The 16,479-nt window shown below is 44.4% G+C and overlaps 1 protein-coding gene and 1 long non-coding RNA gene across 3 annotated transcripts in view; both read left to right on the top strand.

The window, feature by feature from the left end:
* IFFO2 (intermediate filament family orphan 2) overlaps positions 1-6,054 on the top strand; it is a 40,557-nt gene extending 34,503 nt beyond the window's left edge. The window contains exons 4-9 of one of the 2 annotated variants that reach the window (XM_075277847.1): positions 432-572; positions 1,077-1,228; positions 2,576-2,696; positions 2,780-2,869; positions 4,205-4,335; positions 5,158-6,054. In XM_075277847.1, the coding sequence (XP_075133948.1) occupies positions 432-572; positions 1,077-1,228; positions 2,576-2,696; positions 2,780-2,869; positions 4,205-4,335; positions 5,158-5,263 (741 nt within the window). In that variant the 3' untranslated portion in view covers positions 5,264-6,054. The remainder of the gene's footprint in view (positions 1-431; positions 573-1,076; positions 1,229-2,575; positions 2,697-2,779; positions 2,870-4,204; positions 4,336-5,157) is intronic. The other variant, XM_075277848.1, reaches the window with a different exon arrangement.
* Positions 6,055-9,782: 3,728 nt separating this feature from the next.
* On the top strand, positions 9,783-11,649 carry LOC142209794 (uncharacterized). The gene is made up of 2 exons (XR_012716964.1): positions 9,783-10,462; positions 10,707-11,649. It is a non-coding gene; the product is annotated as an uncharacterized LOC142209794 (long non-coding RNA).
* Positions 11,650-16,479: the final 4,830 nt, after the last annotated feature.

The following is a 16,479-nucleotide window of genomic DNA, read 5'->3' as shown; positions in this document are numbered from 1 at the left end:
TTACCTATTAGTTCTTCTTATACTCCAGTCACCTCCAGAGCTGCATTCACCAGTGGTTCCTATGCACTTTGTAATCAAACTTACATTTACTATCACTTAAAGGGCTTGCATGAATTAACTTGTTCCCCCCAGAATCCCATCCGCCTCCCCCTTAGAATAGAAGCAATGGTTAACCTTATTCAATGAGGGAGGACTTGGGACCCCCATTCTTATCCTTTGTGCTACACCCCCTTTACACCAATGCCCTGTAATTTGGGAATCTGAATCCAGCAGAATTGTGAATACAGCTCCGGTGGTGACTGGAGTAGGGCAATGTCAAATGATGAATGACTTCTTATTTTCTGGTAAGATATCTGGTTATTGAAGGATGTTGTGTAAATGATGAGGGGCGTTATTATTGGAGAAGGTAATGTCCAAATATCCCCCCGCAGCCGATGACTGATCTCGACTCAAAGATCCAGGAAAAAGCTATGAAGGTGGACATGGATATCTGCCGGCGGATTGATATCACTGCCAAGCTGTGTGATGTAGCACAGCAGCGCAATTCCGAAGACGTATCCAAGATGTTTCAGGTGACCCAGCCTTGTCTCTCCTTCTCTCTCCTTGATCTTCTCATGCAGTCGCTCATATTCTTAACATGACACCAGTCAGTGTGAGGTGTAATGGTGGAGGATAGGCCAGGGTCTTAGTGGTGACGTCTTCTTGGCTCCTGAGCCTTCTTTGCAGTGTAATAGGGCTGATACAATTCTCCTTTGGTCTCTGTGTCTTGGTGTTGGTGACTCTTTCCATCTTCTCCTTGTATCCTTGTGTCGGTGTCTTTCTTCCTATGGTCTTTCTATGGGGTGGGAGTCAGGCAGGGCTTGCTCTTTACCATGCATCCCGCTCTTCACTGCATGCTTGGCCTAGGCTGGCGGCTGCCATTGAATGTGCTCAGTGGGTGAATGCCTTGGCACACTCCTGCAGCTTGATCTTGCATTATCTTGCCACACTTTGTACCCATAGATTCATGGTGGGGGGGCTTCTGCTTCAAGGTCACTTGTATCTAACTGTGAGCTGCCGATTTCTTGACTGTTAAGGTGGGAACAGTGTCTAAAAAGAAGGAGCGCAAGATGACGTCGGAAGATGAGATGAGCATCTCGGAGCAGGAAGGGGACGCCGGGCGGTTTTCTGATGATGAAGTCAGTTCTCTCAATATAACCGATGAGATGAAGAGAATGTTCAACCAATTGTAAGTGCCGTGTAACTGATGGACAACCGAGTGTGCATGTTTATGGGGGGGAATAGCTGCTGCTGAAGTATACAGCCATCTTTTTGGTTACAAAAACCACCATCGTACAGACACGGCCATGTGAATAAGGCCAACCATAATAGAAGACCATAGTTTGAGGATCGGTGATGGTCCTAACAGTCAGACATGATATGTCATTGCAAGCAATCCCTTTAAATATAGTGTACAGTACACCTCAATGGAGCAAATCTGTAAAAAGGAACCACATTTTCCCTTGGAATAAATCCTCATCCCCAGATAGCAATCTACTTCGTGGGACTGAGCGCCATGAGCCATCTTATTCTCTAGCGCATTCCCCATATTACACGGCCCGGCTTCCTAAGATTAACACAATTCCAGACTGAGATTGTTTTCCTGGGAAAAGGATATAACTGGCGGACGTCCTCGAGCTGCGGCCAAGTCTGCAGCTTCTCCCGGGTCCGGAGCAGGGGGAGGGGGGCTTAGAGGAAGAATGCTGTGCAAGCTGCGAGACATCTTAAAATACCGCCTGCCCCCATCTGTCTGCGGGGTTTATTTTTGCCATATTTTATGCATCATGGTTCGATTCAAATTTAGTCTGCCGAATGCAAACCACAAGCGTTCAGCCGGTGTCTGTGTGTGAGGACGGTATATAGCGTATAGCTGATGCGGCCAATTACAATGACCTTATGGTTAGGATCCATATACTGCAGCACTGATCGCCTGGGATCTGGTGACATCACCGAAATATCGCTGGCTTCAGTGATGTCACAGGGTAGTGGCTTCCTCCAGTGTACAAGGCAGATAAGGCCTGATAGGTAGACTCCGTATTTAAAGGGATTGTCCAGGATTAGTAAAACAGAATGTGTTGAAGGGTGTATTAGGTATTGGAGCTCAGTCCCATTCATTTTAATAGGGCTGAGCTACAATACAGAACATAACTCCTGGACAAGCGTGGCGAGGTATATGCAGATATATGGGTTAACATGCATGGCGATGGAATGTGATGATACGGCTTTACTGTAAGTTTAGCGCCATAGATCTGGGTGAATATTTGCTGGGTGGTGTCATCACATTCCAGCTCCTTTGTGTTACATCCCACATAGGATACATTGTAGGATCCGCTCAAAGAATTTGCTTTGGAAGATATCAAGTCAATGCTTTTGGATTTTTTTTTTTTTTTTTTTGATACAGTTCCCTGCGGATGCATTGCAGTCCATTGTTGTAAAAGTGTCATGTCATAGCGCCACCAAGTGGCCAGATTGAGAATAGGCAGCTTTTAGTCTCTTACCTTGCAGCCCATGACCGATCTCTTTCAATATCGCACAGGCGGGAGACGTACGACTTTGACGATGATTGCGACAGTCTGACCTGGGAAGAGAATGAGGATACGCTGTTATTATGGGAAGATTTCACCAACTGTAACCCCTCCATCGAGGTGCAGGGGGAGGTCAGTATTGCCGAGCGTAAACTGGCAGAATCTGTTACCGTTTTATTTTGGGCTTTTTCTGACTTTGAACCCCTCTCTTATAGGAGGAGACCCTGGGCGATTTGATCCAGGAGACAGAGACGTTTCTGAAGACGAGAGACAAAGAGTACCAGGAAACCATTGACCAGATTGAGGTAAGGAGTGATGGGTGCGGCCGTGCCATCAGAATGGGGGATATTGGCTGTGATGGACTAACCTTTAATGTTCACATACTTTTGTTCTCCTCCTCTGCCTCAGCACTGCTGTAGTCATGGACAATATTGTGCTTGCTCTGGGGTTACCAAGTAGACATCAGTGGGGAAACTCTGCTGGACTTTGTCATGTGACCTCCTTCTCTTTGAGTAGAGGTCACATGACAGAAGGTCGATACAGAGTTATATTATTAACTTTACCACAGTAACCCCAGAGCAAGCGCAACATTCACCTGACTGCAGCCATGAGGAGAGAAGAGGAAGACAAACCAGTTGTAATGCAGTAGTTTTTCATGTTTTTTTTCATCTTAAATCTATAAAGTTAATCCAGTTTTGTCTGTGATATTACAAGGTTCAGAATGTCCAGACGGCTGACAGTAATTTACTAATTTATTATCTGTATTTAATGATGACGTTAATTAGAAATAATATGGCTGCCGTTTCTGTCTGTGCAGAGGGTGAGTCAGTACATAGTACGCAGCGCCACCTACAGGCTGTGCAGGGTAATTGCAGCTTAAAACCGCCTCAATCCCGGTGGTTTCAGGCAGGAAACGTGACTTGCATTTTTTGGATTCCACCTCTATAGCGTTAGATTTACTGTACATTGTACCCAGAGCCTCACACTTAGGGGGAATTTCATGCAATTTTGCATTAAAATGTAGCTTTCCTTAAAAAGGCATGAAATGTTATGTATAGTCCTATAAATTTGACCCCAGCAGAGCCTAAAAGGCCCCGTTGCTCATAAAAGATACAAGATCACCAGAACCGAACACTCCAAATACTTCTAGAATTGGGTTAAAGAAGGATTGTTGTGGTGTAATGTTACTGACTGTTATTGTGAAGTTATGTGCTCCCCTCTGCAGCACTGCCCTCCTCTTCGCTCCTCTGATGTGTTAACCAAGTCTGTTACAACCTCAATCCGATTCCTTTAGATCTGCAATGATATTGTAGCATTGGTTCATACTGGAAGCACTGTGTGCATCAGAGGAGCAGAGAAGTCAGTGCTCCTAAGGGAAGCTCATAACTTCACAGTAAAGCTGTCAGTAAGTAATATGCTCCCCTCTAAAATGCTGACCACTCAGTCCCCTCTGATGCACACAGTGTTTTCTGTATAACCCAGGTCAAACTATTACTGCGTATGGGGAGCTAGATCAAGGCTCTAACATGTTTGCCTTGACTGTTCAAGAAGGTCAATGCTCCAGAGGGGAGCACATAATTTGCACAATTGTCACAATTTTCCCCGAAGAGAATAATTTGTCATGATTTCATCCTCTGTAGCTGGAATTGGCAAATGCAAAGAGCGACATGAACCGGCACCTCCACGAGTACATGGAAATGTGCAGCATGAAAAGGGGTCTGGACGTGCAGATGGAAACGTGTCGAAGGCTTATAAAAGGATCGGCTGGCAGGTGGGTAATGCTATGTATGTGGGCTCGGGGAGGGGGTGACCTACCTGCTCCTCTACATATGTTGGGGCGTCCTCCGTGATTGCACCCACACATTGGGTGGATATTACAGATAGATGAGGTGCGGGCCCTGCCAAAGCAAACACTGCTGAATATAGAATAGAGATTGTGTGATGATGTCAGTATTGACAGAACAACTGATTGTCACTTACAGAATCCTCCACCTAAGTGACAACATGACCTTAGAAACTGGAATTAGGCTGAGAGTATAGATGGCTTATACAATATACTGTGAGAAGCCTTAAAGGGATATCCAGCATCTTTTCAGTTAAAGGGATTGTCCAGGATAACCTGTTTTTGCCAGGGAGGCTTGGGAAGGTGGTGGTGGGGAAAAAAAACAAACACACTCTCCTATATCTGGTGTCTCCCACCCCGCACATCACCACAACTTAAGGAAAGGGGACACATCCCGGTACCTTTACTTAGGCTGCAGATTGGCATCAGTGGTGACACGCGGCGAGAATTTCTGCCAAAACAAGTCCCCGGGAGCAGCAGGACCAGACCGTAGTGGGAAACACCAGGAACAGGTGAGTATGTTTGTTTTTTTTGGTTGTAGCTCAGTCCCATTCAAGGGAACGGGCAGATCTGCAATACTAAGCACAGCTGCTGTGCAGCTTTGTGCTTGGTAAGTAATAAAGAGGTCACGGCACGGACCTGAACAGCTGATCGGCAAGGATTTATCAATGCTTGAAGGAAAGTTACCAAGATCTTTGCATTTCGCCCGTTCTTCAGTTTCTTACAGTATCTTCTACCTGTTTCTTGCAGGAACTCTCCGTCCACCAGTTCCGTGGCCAGCAGCGACTCAGGGAACTCAGACGAGATGCAGGATGAGTTTGAGAAAGATGCAGACGGAGACACCGCCATCAGTTGATCAAGTGACACCAGACGGACATTTGTTTTGGGACGCGACTGAGTGGATAAACCAGAGACTTAGACTGGAGGGTCTCCGAGACCCCTCCACATCCCCTCCCCCCTTAATTTGGTGCTGTAAATGTCTATTCTTCTACAGAAAACCCTGTAAATAGAAGAAACAAAAAAAAACAAAAAAAAAAAGTGCTGTATGAAATGTGCCTTCCCCGCTTCTGAGCCACCTGGATGATGCCACGGATAAAGCATTCTGGCTTGGGTGCACCCATTGCCTACACACAGGGAGGGGCCAGCGTTAAATAGGCAGCCTATGAAAATCGCAAAGATGATTTTGTAGCCTGTGTTGAGATTGGGGTGCACTTGAATTCGGGGCGCTTATGACAGCAAGTAAATTTCTAGGATTACAGTTACCTTTCTGGTGGGTCGTGGTTTACAATAAGTAGTCACGGCTTTGGGGGATTCATTTATAGCACTTGTTCAAATGGAGCAACAAACCAAAATATTCTATTAGATTTATGGTTGGTCAAGATGGCGGCCGGACAGTTGCGCTGGTCTTCACGGACAGCGGGGTGACACAGCAGCTGGAGAAGGCGGCACGGTGTATGGGACTATGCAATATGTTTGCCTTATTTAGAATGAATGTTAATGCGCCTGGACATTGTGTCATAGGGGTAACATTGTGGTGCGGGAGATGACTATACATCATCAAGGGATTTTCCAGGACTTGTATATTGATGACCTATCCATAGAATAGGCCGTCAGTATATGATCGGTGGGGGTCAGACACCACAGATCAAGCTGGGGTTTATTTTGCTAAGCCCTGCACATATCATAGGGGTTACGCTTGGTATTGCAACTCAGCCCCTTCACTTGAATGGGACTGAATTGCTGCTGTACCATGTTAGCGATAGCGATGAATGTGATGTCCTGTGAGCTCTCCCGGTCTTCAGACTACTGATTACCCCGGGTCCCGGGTGTCGGACCCCCACGATCACCGATAACAAAAATATCTGCAACTTTCTAATACATGTCTGCAGTTGCTCACACTTTAAGATCTCTGCTTGCTATCAGTGACGTTCTTGTCTTGTCCTGGTACATCTCAGAGCTGAGGGTTTGTTACTCCATCAGCATGCATTACAAATATATGGAGGGTTGTCTATTAGTAAGTTGCAGAAAGTTTCCTTATACAGAGATTACACTTCATGTACATCAGATTGCACAACCCCAAATTAAGATGTTTATGCTTTTTAGAAAATGTCACTTATGGCCTATATCTATGGAACGTAAAGGGAACCTTGGCTCTCCAGCTGTTGCAAAACTACAACTCCCAGCATGCATACTTGCTCTGCTGTTCTTGGAACTCCCATGGAAGTGAATGGAGCATGTAGGGAGTTGTAGTTTCACAGCAGCTGGAGAGCCAAAGGTTCCCTGCCCCTGGCCTATATCTATGGAACGTAAAGGCACATGTGGCACATACAGTACAGTCTGCAGGCAGCATGTTATAGAGCGGATTGATATAAGAGTGTAGGAGATTCGGTATAACCTGTTATTTATTCAGGTAAATCTCAGCTCTTTCTGGATTTAGGAGTCCAGTGGGCGATCCTACAGAGAGATAGCTGTCAGCCACTGAGTAGGACCGCCCACTGGACTCCTAAGCTTCCTTCTCTATAACATGTTGCCTGCAGACTGGACTACATGTACAAGCGGACAGGTTCTCACTTGGATATTTCATCCAGGCCGTCTCCTTGTGTGGAGTTTTTCCTCTTGGGCTCTTCCTCTGCGGACGACCCTTATAGGCACTGGAGTGGTCGCCGTTCATGGTTGACGCTGAAAGGTAAATCTGTAATACTAGGAGAGCTCTATTTAGTAGCAATGCAGATATAGGAGGCAATCAGAGTCTATGGCGAGCTGGATGTCTGCTATCATTAGTATGTTACCTTTATGGTCTCCTGCACACGCGTCAATACAGGCTGGAAAATTTGGTCTGTACAATGGCTAGATTTCCCAGTGCATCATAGTTATTCATGAGGCTACGAGTCCCTGCTTCCAGTACTGTATATAGTGTAGAGGTGCAGGGACTCTCGTCTCTATAGACTACTATGATGCAAGGACTCCCGTTCTCCTATGCTCCAGATTTTCCAGATGGTATTTGCCTATTTGCTTGTGTGCCTGGGGCCGGAGGAGAACAAAAAACTCATCAAGCTCCAATTGTGGGACTTCACACGAGAAGATGAGTGATACTATTCCTTTTTTAGTGTCTTTATATCTATATCATGTATTGCAGTCACATTGGCTCTGCTTACTGTACAGTATAGACCTTCACCCTGTGGCCCTCGTGGAGAGGTAACACTACAACTCCCAGCATTGCCATGGCTTGCAGGTGGTTGTATTTCCACATCCACTAGAGTCACAGGCGGGGAATCCCTACTGTAGGTACGACTGGGGATTTCTGTACCGTCTAGGGGGTAGCAGTAGTTGTATGTGATGAAAACCCGTCCAGCATGCTGCAGCTTATGATCACATGGCGGTATTGTATAATCATAATTGGCGGCATATACTGGCGAGGTTTGGGCACATGCAACCACCTCTACGTGATCGTGCACCCTTACACGTGCGGGTAAGCAGTGTCCCAGAGGCTGACCATTATCTCCCAGAGTCACCTATGCCTTGTTCACAATGTCCCCATAGAAGTAACCAGGAATCTATATGGCTTTTCAGCTCTTCTAAAACTATTACCCCAGCATAGTCTGAGTCTGCTGGGACTTGTAGTTTTGCAACGGCTGCAGACTGGTGTCCGATCCAGTATTAGGAGCTGCAGTTTGGCGCTGGCCCTGTGACTTTCCCGCTTCCATCTATATCCTGCACAGCTGCTATGTGGCACCGTATCCTATCCAGCGGGCGCTCATGTATTGCTATGTGTTGCTCTTGTCTGACTATGAAGCCATGTCTGTATATAGAGGAATAGGACTGGTAGGACTATGTGTTATTTATTCATACCTTGGTGGCCTTCTGACTTCTTGTTTCATAGGATTTCTAGTGATTTTGCGTTGCCTTAGTTTGCAGGTTACATTTGCTCTTCCTTGCCCTGTATTGTATAGCCAAAGCTGATTTTTTATTTTTTTTCCCGTAGAGTGACAGGACCCCGGGGAGGATTGTGCGCGCTGTCATATGGTTGTGGCAGAATGGAGCCTTGTATTGTGTGTTCTGCTCAGCCACGGTTACTGGAGGGGAAAATATATTATATTATACATTACATTATACGATACTGTAATTGTATTAATCTGACCTCTGGGGGGCGCTCCAAGTCTACTACAGTGCAGCGTTCTCTTACATTATGTAGTCTGAATCATGTTACAGGCTAAATCCACATATAATGCTGAGTAACTCTGCAAATCCTTCCCTTCATTATATAAATTCTTGTCCTCTAGTCACAGCCAGATCTGCATTCACAGTTCCGATTCTCCAATCACATCTAAAGCTGCATTCTAAAGCTCCTGTTAGACTACATGTTGATGCTGGTTCAGTGTCCATCTCGTGGTGCGTTAGGAGTGATGCATTTGGTGCATTGCATTGCAGGGGATGTGGTGATCCCTAAATTATTAAGTGGGATTTGGGTGTACTGTTATAGGGTTGTCTCTTGGTAATACACTGTTTGCAGCTTTATATGTGAGCTGAGAAGGTGACCTATTCTAACCAAGTACTGGGGTATGGCTATAGGGGAAGCAAAGGTACCAATTATATGGGGCCGTGAGGGGGCTTCTCTATAACATTAAGACACCACAGGGGGGCTCCATTATAGATTTTGCACTGGGGCCCTGGAGCTTCAAGTTACACCTCGGCCAGGTGCTTATAAAGCAGAGTTACTCAGTATATTATGTAGATAAGCCCTGTATACCGCTGTCCAGTAGTGGAGCAGATCTACTACAATCCTATATCCCCTGCAGCAACCGCGGACGCCATATCCAAGCGATCCCTCCTGAGCCCTGCACCAGCTGCCCCCTCTAGTGGAGAAGGGTGTGATGAACGTCCTGCCCTCCGCAACGCCTCTGTATATAACCATTCACGTCGTCTTTTCTACTACACATGGGTTACATACCGTACCAAATACCTGCTGGGGTGGGCGAGTCATTTTGAGAAAATGCTGCAGATTTTCTTCTCCTGTATCAGCAGAGTGTAAATACTTCTTTTGTACTTTGTATCCGAATAGCCGTGTCATATTGACATCTTTTCTAGACTATTGTAAGGACTGTTTTCTTACACTTTTATAGGGGGCTGGACGGGATTTTCTTTGACTTGACTATTGTAAAAAGAAGACTTAGTCAGATGCTTGATATGTTGAAGATGAAAAAAAACCCCCATTGTATGCCCTGTACGGTTTTCTGTCTGTTTAAAGGGGAAGGATTCTAATTTTGGTAAAAGGAACGGCCTCATTTACAAAGCATGCGTATACGGAATTCCAAATTTAAGATTTAGGCTTTAGCCTGAAGGTGCAAATTTGGGCTAAACTATACGCCATCCTTAGCGCGGCCAAAAAACACACTAGCAAGCAGCCCGCTCCTTTAAGAAGATTCACTGGAGCCCCTTAGTGCTGTAGATTGGCGGCCCTTTAAATAGTTTGTACCCCCCCCAAAAAATAAAACAAACCCCCACAGGTTTGCCCTTTAAAGAATAGATCCCTTATATATCTAAAGGTTACTGTTAGAGCTCCCCCTAATGTAGAGGCTCCTATAGAGCAGCGGGTGGAGTGTATATAGGGTCAGGGTGGTGGCGGTTTTTATTTTGCATGTTGCGAGCAGACCAGATTTGTTGGCTGGGGTAGAAGAGGACGTGATAAGTATCTGTAGTGCGGGAGATTCTCTGTAATCTATTTATAAAGTAAATACTGTATATTCTATTTTTATGAACAAAACTTTTTTAAAATCTAAAAAAAAATAAAAAAAAAATTTGGGGAATCGGATTGTTCTCTCCATTCAGTATTTCCTTCCTTCTCCATAGGACGATGCATGAATAGGGTGTGGGGGGAAAGAGCGGAACTATCGCTCAGGACGGGCGAGAATTTAACAATCAAGTAGTTTTAATAAAATTCTGCTGACTTTTTTGGGTAAATGTTGCAGCATCTGGCCGCGACGTCGGGGCCGGAGTAACTTTTACAAATCATTTAGAACAAATACTCTTTGCACACGTAGAATCTGCCATGTGTTAGGCCCCATTCCCACGGTGTAACGCGGCGCTCACTCTGACACGTAAACGCGTGTCAGAGTCAGCGCTTCATAACAGAATCCCATTGAGTTCCGTTTAACGCGCGTAACACATTGAAATCAATGGGTTAAAAAGCCTCCCATTGATTTCAATGTGTAGCGCGCGTAAGACGGAACCCATTGAAGTCTGTTTTGGAGTGCCGCGCGTCAAAGCGAGCGCCGCGTTACTCCGTGGGAACGGGGCCTTAGTATTTCTGTATGTCTGTCCCAGCAGACGACCGAGAACGTTCCTCCTTTTTTAATGGAGACCAAGTATTTCCAGGGCGATTTGATTTACTGTACACCAGCGCCACCTAGTGTCAAAGGGTGGTATTGGAAGTGAAAACGGCAAAAAAGAAAAATGTGAAAAATTTGCGTTCGCTGTGACCAATTTCATCCAAATCTTTGTAGACTGACACTGGAGAATGTAAGAGCTGTTCTTAGCGATGATTTTATAACATTATTATTTTGCGGGGTCGGGGGAGGTTTTCTCTTATGTCTTAATCGGATGCGTTTGGCTGTCTCGTTTTGTGTTTGCAGCCGCTACAATGTGGCGGTAATGACTAAGCTAATATTCATGGTAGCAATAGGCAGCCAAGGGCTTCCTGTCCTCTGGGGATGAACTGAACCAGCCAATGACTGTATTTGCAATATGTTTCGCATCTGCAGGTGGGTGCAAAGTGGCCGAAATTAGAGATTGTAGGGGGGCGGGGGGTGTACCTGCACATTCCACTTGTGAAGTGGCAGAATCGTGTACCTAGAGGGCGCCGCACTTGAAGCCAAATGGACTTTGTATCATGTCTGACAATGTTTCTCATGTTACTTTGCGGGGTTGGGATATTTGTACAGTTCTGGTTTTCTTTCCTTTGTATTATGTTCTTTCCATTATTATTATTATTATTATTATTATTATATATTTTTTGTCTTTTCTGCAGCCTCTCTGTATTCGTTCTAACTACAACAGTCACAGAACCATTTATTGAAATGTCATATAATGTACATTCTCCCGGCGGGGCTGCGTGCTATTGCTGAGCGATACCTTGCGGCTTCCCCCTCCGGGGCTGGGGTCTGATTGATAGGATGTGGTACTTTTATCTCTTGTTAACAGAAACAACAAAAAAAAAACTTTCAATAAATGCCAAAATTCTGCAAATGTTGTGGTCTGTTCTTGTAGTCAAAGGAATAGAGGTGTGAATGCGGAGTGTTAGCGATGTGCGGAGATCGGCCGGGGGCCACAAGGGCAGTAAGCACCCGGCGCTCTCCAGAGGTCACCATTAAAATAAGCCACATAGTGTCCAACCTGCTGCCCTATACCAAATTAAGGTGCAACCCCCACTTCTTATGACTGATGGGGGTTCCAGCAATGTGACCGCCATTGGGCAGAGTAGGATGTAACTTGTTGTGCTTCCTAAACAAACTGCAGCAGGGAAATTCTTGCAAATTTTGGTGAATCAAGAACAAAAACGGTTCCATCTTCCTACATGGGTTATATTGGCGGCAAGCACATGGATTCCCTACTCGGATGAATAGAAGAGTAGCAGAAATTTAAAGGGGTTTTCTAGCCTTAGACTTATGGACAGGTGACGTGGATCTGAGGACGGGTCATTGGTTTGTGATCTGTTGGGGATTGACTTCAATGGGAGTGTCGAAGTAAAGCGCTCGGCTATGGTGAGGCTCAATGTGCAGTGGAGGAACACTATTAGGGTGCATGCACACGATGTAACGCATTGTTGACTTCAATGGGTTCTGTTTAGCGCGCGTAATACATTGAAATCAATAGGATTCTGTTTTGCAGCGCTGATCCTTACATGAGTTAGCGTGCAAGAATCGGCGCCGTGTTACATTGTGTACATGCACCCTAACAATGTGTAGAGACTTACCTTCCACTGGTAACAACGTGTAGAGACTTACCTTCCACTGGTAACAACGTGTAGAGACTTACCTTCCACTGGTAACAATGTGTAGAGACTTACCTTCCACTGGTAACAATGTGTAGAGACTTACCTTCCACTGGTAACAATGTGTAGAGACTTACCTTCCTGGTAACAATGTGTAGAGACTTACCTTCCACTGGTAACAACGTGTAGAGACTTACCTTCCACTGGTAACATTCAGCTGTCAATGTATCAACACATTTCTATAAGGGACAACACACCACAGAACTCTCAAAACAGGAGAATTCTTATTTCAGAAAGAATAGAAGTATTTACTAGGACAGGAGATGTGAGTGCTCCAATCTACGGGGCCAATGGGGTTACAATTAAGGAGATGACACTGACGTGTGGATGTCATAGATGCTTTGCTCATTAAAGAGGACCTTTCATGTCCAGGTTTTATATACCGCTAGAAAGCCGACAGTGAGCTAAATTCAGAACACTGTTGGCTTTCCCGTTATGTGCCCCGGGCTGGAGAGATCCTTGCCTTTATAATGGCTCTGATGTCTGCCCACTGTCAGAAGGGCATTCCCGATAGTCTAGCTGGGCTGTGCGGAGCGCCCCCTCTGACAGTACTCGTCCATAGTTCTGTATAGTCAGAGGGGGATTTCCTTACCGCTAAACTGTGAGGAATGCCTCTATGTCTGCACACCTCCATAGATTAGGACTGGGGGGTAGTGATCCTCACAGCTTAGTGTCTTCGCTGTGCAATGATGTGTACTGTCAGGAGGGGTGTTCCTCACAGCCCAGCTAGACTGTCAGGAACACCCTCCTGACAGTGGGCAGACATTGGTAACAGCACCGATATCTCTTGCTCTGGGGCACATAATGGAAAGCAGACCGTGCGTTGAATTCAGCACCCTGTTGGCTTTCTAGCAGTATATAAAACCGCACGTGCCCAAGGACATGAAAAGTCCTCTTTAAATAAAGGCACACAAAGCCTGGTTACTGACAAATCAAAATCAAACATTTGTGTACACAATTTATGATTAGACACTTATATACATAGTTGAATAGTATGCTTGAAAAAAAAAAAAGACATTCAATCAACGGTTGGGAAAGGATGTGGTCACAAATGGAGAAAATTCAGCTAAACGGGTAATCCTGAACTATTCCGAGTGCAGAAGACCTACAAAAACCTCTGTTCATGTGTCCACTATTAGGAAAAACACTAAACAATCTGATGACAGCACTTCTAGCATCCCAGGAATATTGATGTCCTGAAACACATTTGTTTGCTAATTTTCTTTCTATTTGGCTGATGTTTGCTCAAATGGGAGGAGGGAATTTATTAATTATTTGATTAATTCTATCATTAGAATCTCTTTTTAACTAAGAACATGTTGGAATAGCCTTAAGAAAGGCCATTCTTCTCTTACCTTTCTTTCTCTGATCCGCGCCGCCATTCCTGAGAAATTTCTTATTTCTTCCATATGTAAATGAGCTATCAGACAGCATTGGGGGCGCCCCCTTTGCTCCGAAAACTGTCAAGCGATGCCTCTGTCTTCTGCTGGCCGCCTCTTCATCCAAAAGCACCAACTGTGCATATCCGTCGGGGTGCTTGTATAAGAGGTCACAGGAAAATGGTTGATGGACATGCGCAGTTGGCGCCTTTGGATGAAGAGGCGTCGCTGGAGAGTTTTCGGAGCAAACGGGAACGACCTCATTTATAAACTCATAAACTCCTTATAAACTCATTTACACATGGAAGAAATAAGAAACTTCTCAGGAACCGCAGCACAGATCAGAAAAAGAAAGGTAAGATTACAATAGTCTTTCTTAAGGCTATTCCGGCATGTACTTAATTAAAAAAGGGATTCTAATGATAGAATCCCTTTAAGACTGACATTCAGTATACCAGTCTTAATCTGGTTCCCAGCTGGCGCTAACTGAACCTGAATTATTAATAGAGATAAGCGAACACTGTTTGGATCAGCCGATCCGAACAGCACGCACCCATAGAAATGAATGGAAGCACCTGTGACGCTGACTTTACCGGCGGCCGGCCGGCCGGCGTCACAGGTGCTTCCATTCATTTCTATGGGAGCGTGCTGTTCGGATCCGCTGATCCAAACAGTGTTCGCTCATCTCTAATTATTAAGACATTTTAGCCTTTCAATAAATAAGGTGCAATAATCTGCAGCAGAACTGAAACCTGCACCAGGACGATAATTGTATATAAGGGGGCGTTCACACTAGCGTTAGTGTCCCATGCTAATGTCCGCGCAAAACCTTGTGTGGACATTAGCATCGGACACTAGCTGTGTCCGTTACATTTTGCATTATTTTAAATGGGACATCATGCAGTGTTCTTTGCTGTCCGTGTCTGTCCTTAAGTGTCTGTTTACAAAGATGTCCGATTTTACAAGCGGAGAGCTAAATCCTACAAGATTTTGCGTGGACATTAGCATTGGACACTAGCTGTCGGACACGGACTCTAGTGTGGACCCTGCTTAACTCTCACCAGTTTTTTTTTTTTTGTTTTTTTTAAAGCGGACTGTTTTGGGGAATGCTTTAGTTTAACCATTTCACTGCCAATGGTCTCTGGAAATTTTGCACCTCCAGTAGCCGGAGCAATTTTCTTAAAGTACACACCTGCAGCATTGTCAGAATGCCACTTGGTACTGTATATGAACAGGCACCTTCATGCAATTTTGATTTAAAGTGTTTTTTTTTTTAAAAAAAAAATGCAAATAAATGTATATTAGTTGCTAAAAGCAGAAACCAAACAAAAACATTAAATGCACCAAACCTCCTAAAAATAATAAGAGTTCAACATGTGCAGAGTTCATACATATCACTATGGCCTGAACCTGCATGCACGTGTCTTCAGAAAATCGCTAGAACTGGAAGGAACAAAATTCTGCTTTGACGCTGGAAATGTTAAAAAAGTATCATCCTATAAAATGTAGGGATTACACACCGTGAAAAGTAAGTGAACCCCTAAACCCTATATCTTTTTTGAAAGTAGACAACCTGAAGATTACATATGTCTCAATAGGTGATCAATAGCCACATCCACCTTCATGCAACTTTGTGACAAACACAAATAATTTTTTGAAAAAAATGCACTAAAACACATATTTGAACCTAAAACTCATGTTCAATCTCACATTCATATACAAAATACATTTAAAATAATAGCTTATGGTGTATACAATGTGTAAATATACTATATGTACCGCAAACATCAACTACAACAAGAGCTCGGACTCCCAAAAACACGAATACAGAAGACAAGCAGGATTTTGCTGTTGTTCACTAATATGTTAAAAAGCTATACTGCACCTACCAAACTGTGACTGTGATGCCAAAATCTAACTTTTTTCAGAGTACACAGCATACCGTATATAAAAACACAATTTAATGTTTCATATATACAACCACCTTCATGCAACGTTACTGCAAACAGAGATTGCTAGCAAAAATTGCGCAAAAATTCTAATTTGCCACTAAAGTGCGGCTCAAGCAATCACTTTATGCAAACAAAATGTACTGTCCATAAAACTGCAATATGTGAGGAGTTCATACATACCACACATGTATATATTTACAGGGGCGGGTGTTAAAGAATCGTCAAAATCGCAGAAATGCGCCATCCCATTTTGTGCATGCAAATTAAATAGGACTTTAGAGTCTTGTATCCCAATTGGATCTCAATGCCAAATAGCCTTTTCAACAGTGACTCATTCCGTAACTGTAAGGGTTATCATTAGAGATGAGCAAACAGCGTTCTATCGAGTACATGTCCGATCAGATATCACGCTGTTCGCCATGTTCGATTCAAATCGGGCACCGCATGGCAAACACACTTAAAATTCGATTCCCCTCCCACCTGGAGAAACACTTCCCATATATGACTACAGAGCTTTCCCTATACATGGGCTACTAGCTAATCATATGGGTGTATGGGGCTATAATTTGGGGGTCAGGACTCTCTAGAGCCGCTGTGGGGAGCTTCACATGTGCTTTATCCTAAAATTAGACATCTATGTTATATCAAATAGCTACATATGACCGGACAGAGAATGGAGTACAAAGCACTAATA

Source organism: Leptodactylus fuscus, chromosome 6 (assembly GCF_031893055.1).
Source record: "Leptodactylus fuscus isolate aLepFus1 chromosome 6, aLepFus1.hap2, whole genome shotgun sequence".
NCBI lineage: Eukaryota > Metazoa > Chordata > Amphibia > Anura > Leptodactylidae > Leptodactylus > Leptodactylus fuscus.
This window is presented reverse-complemented; position numbering and strand designations above follow the sequence as displayed.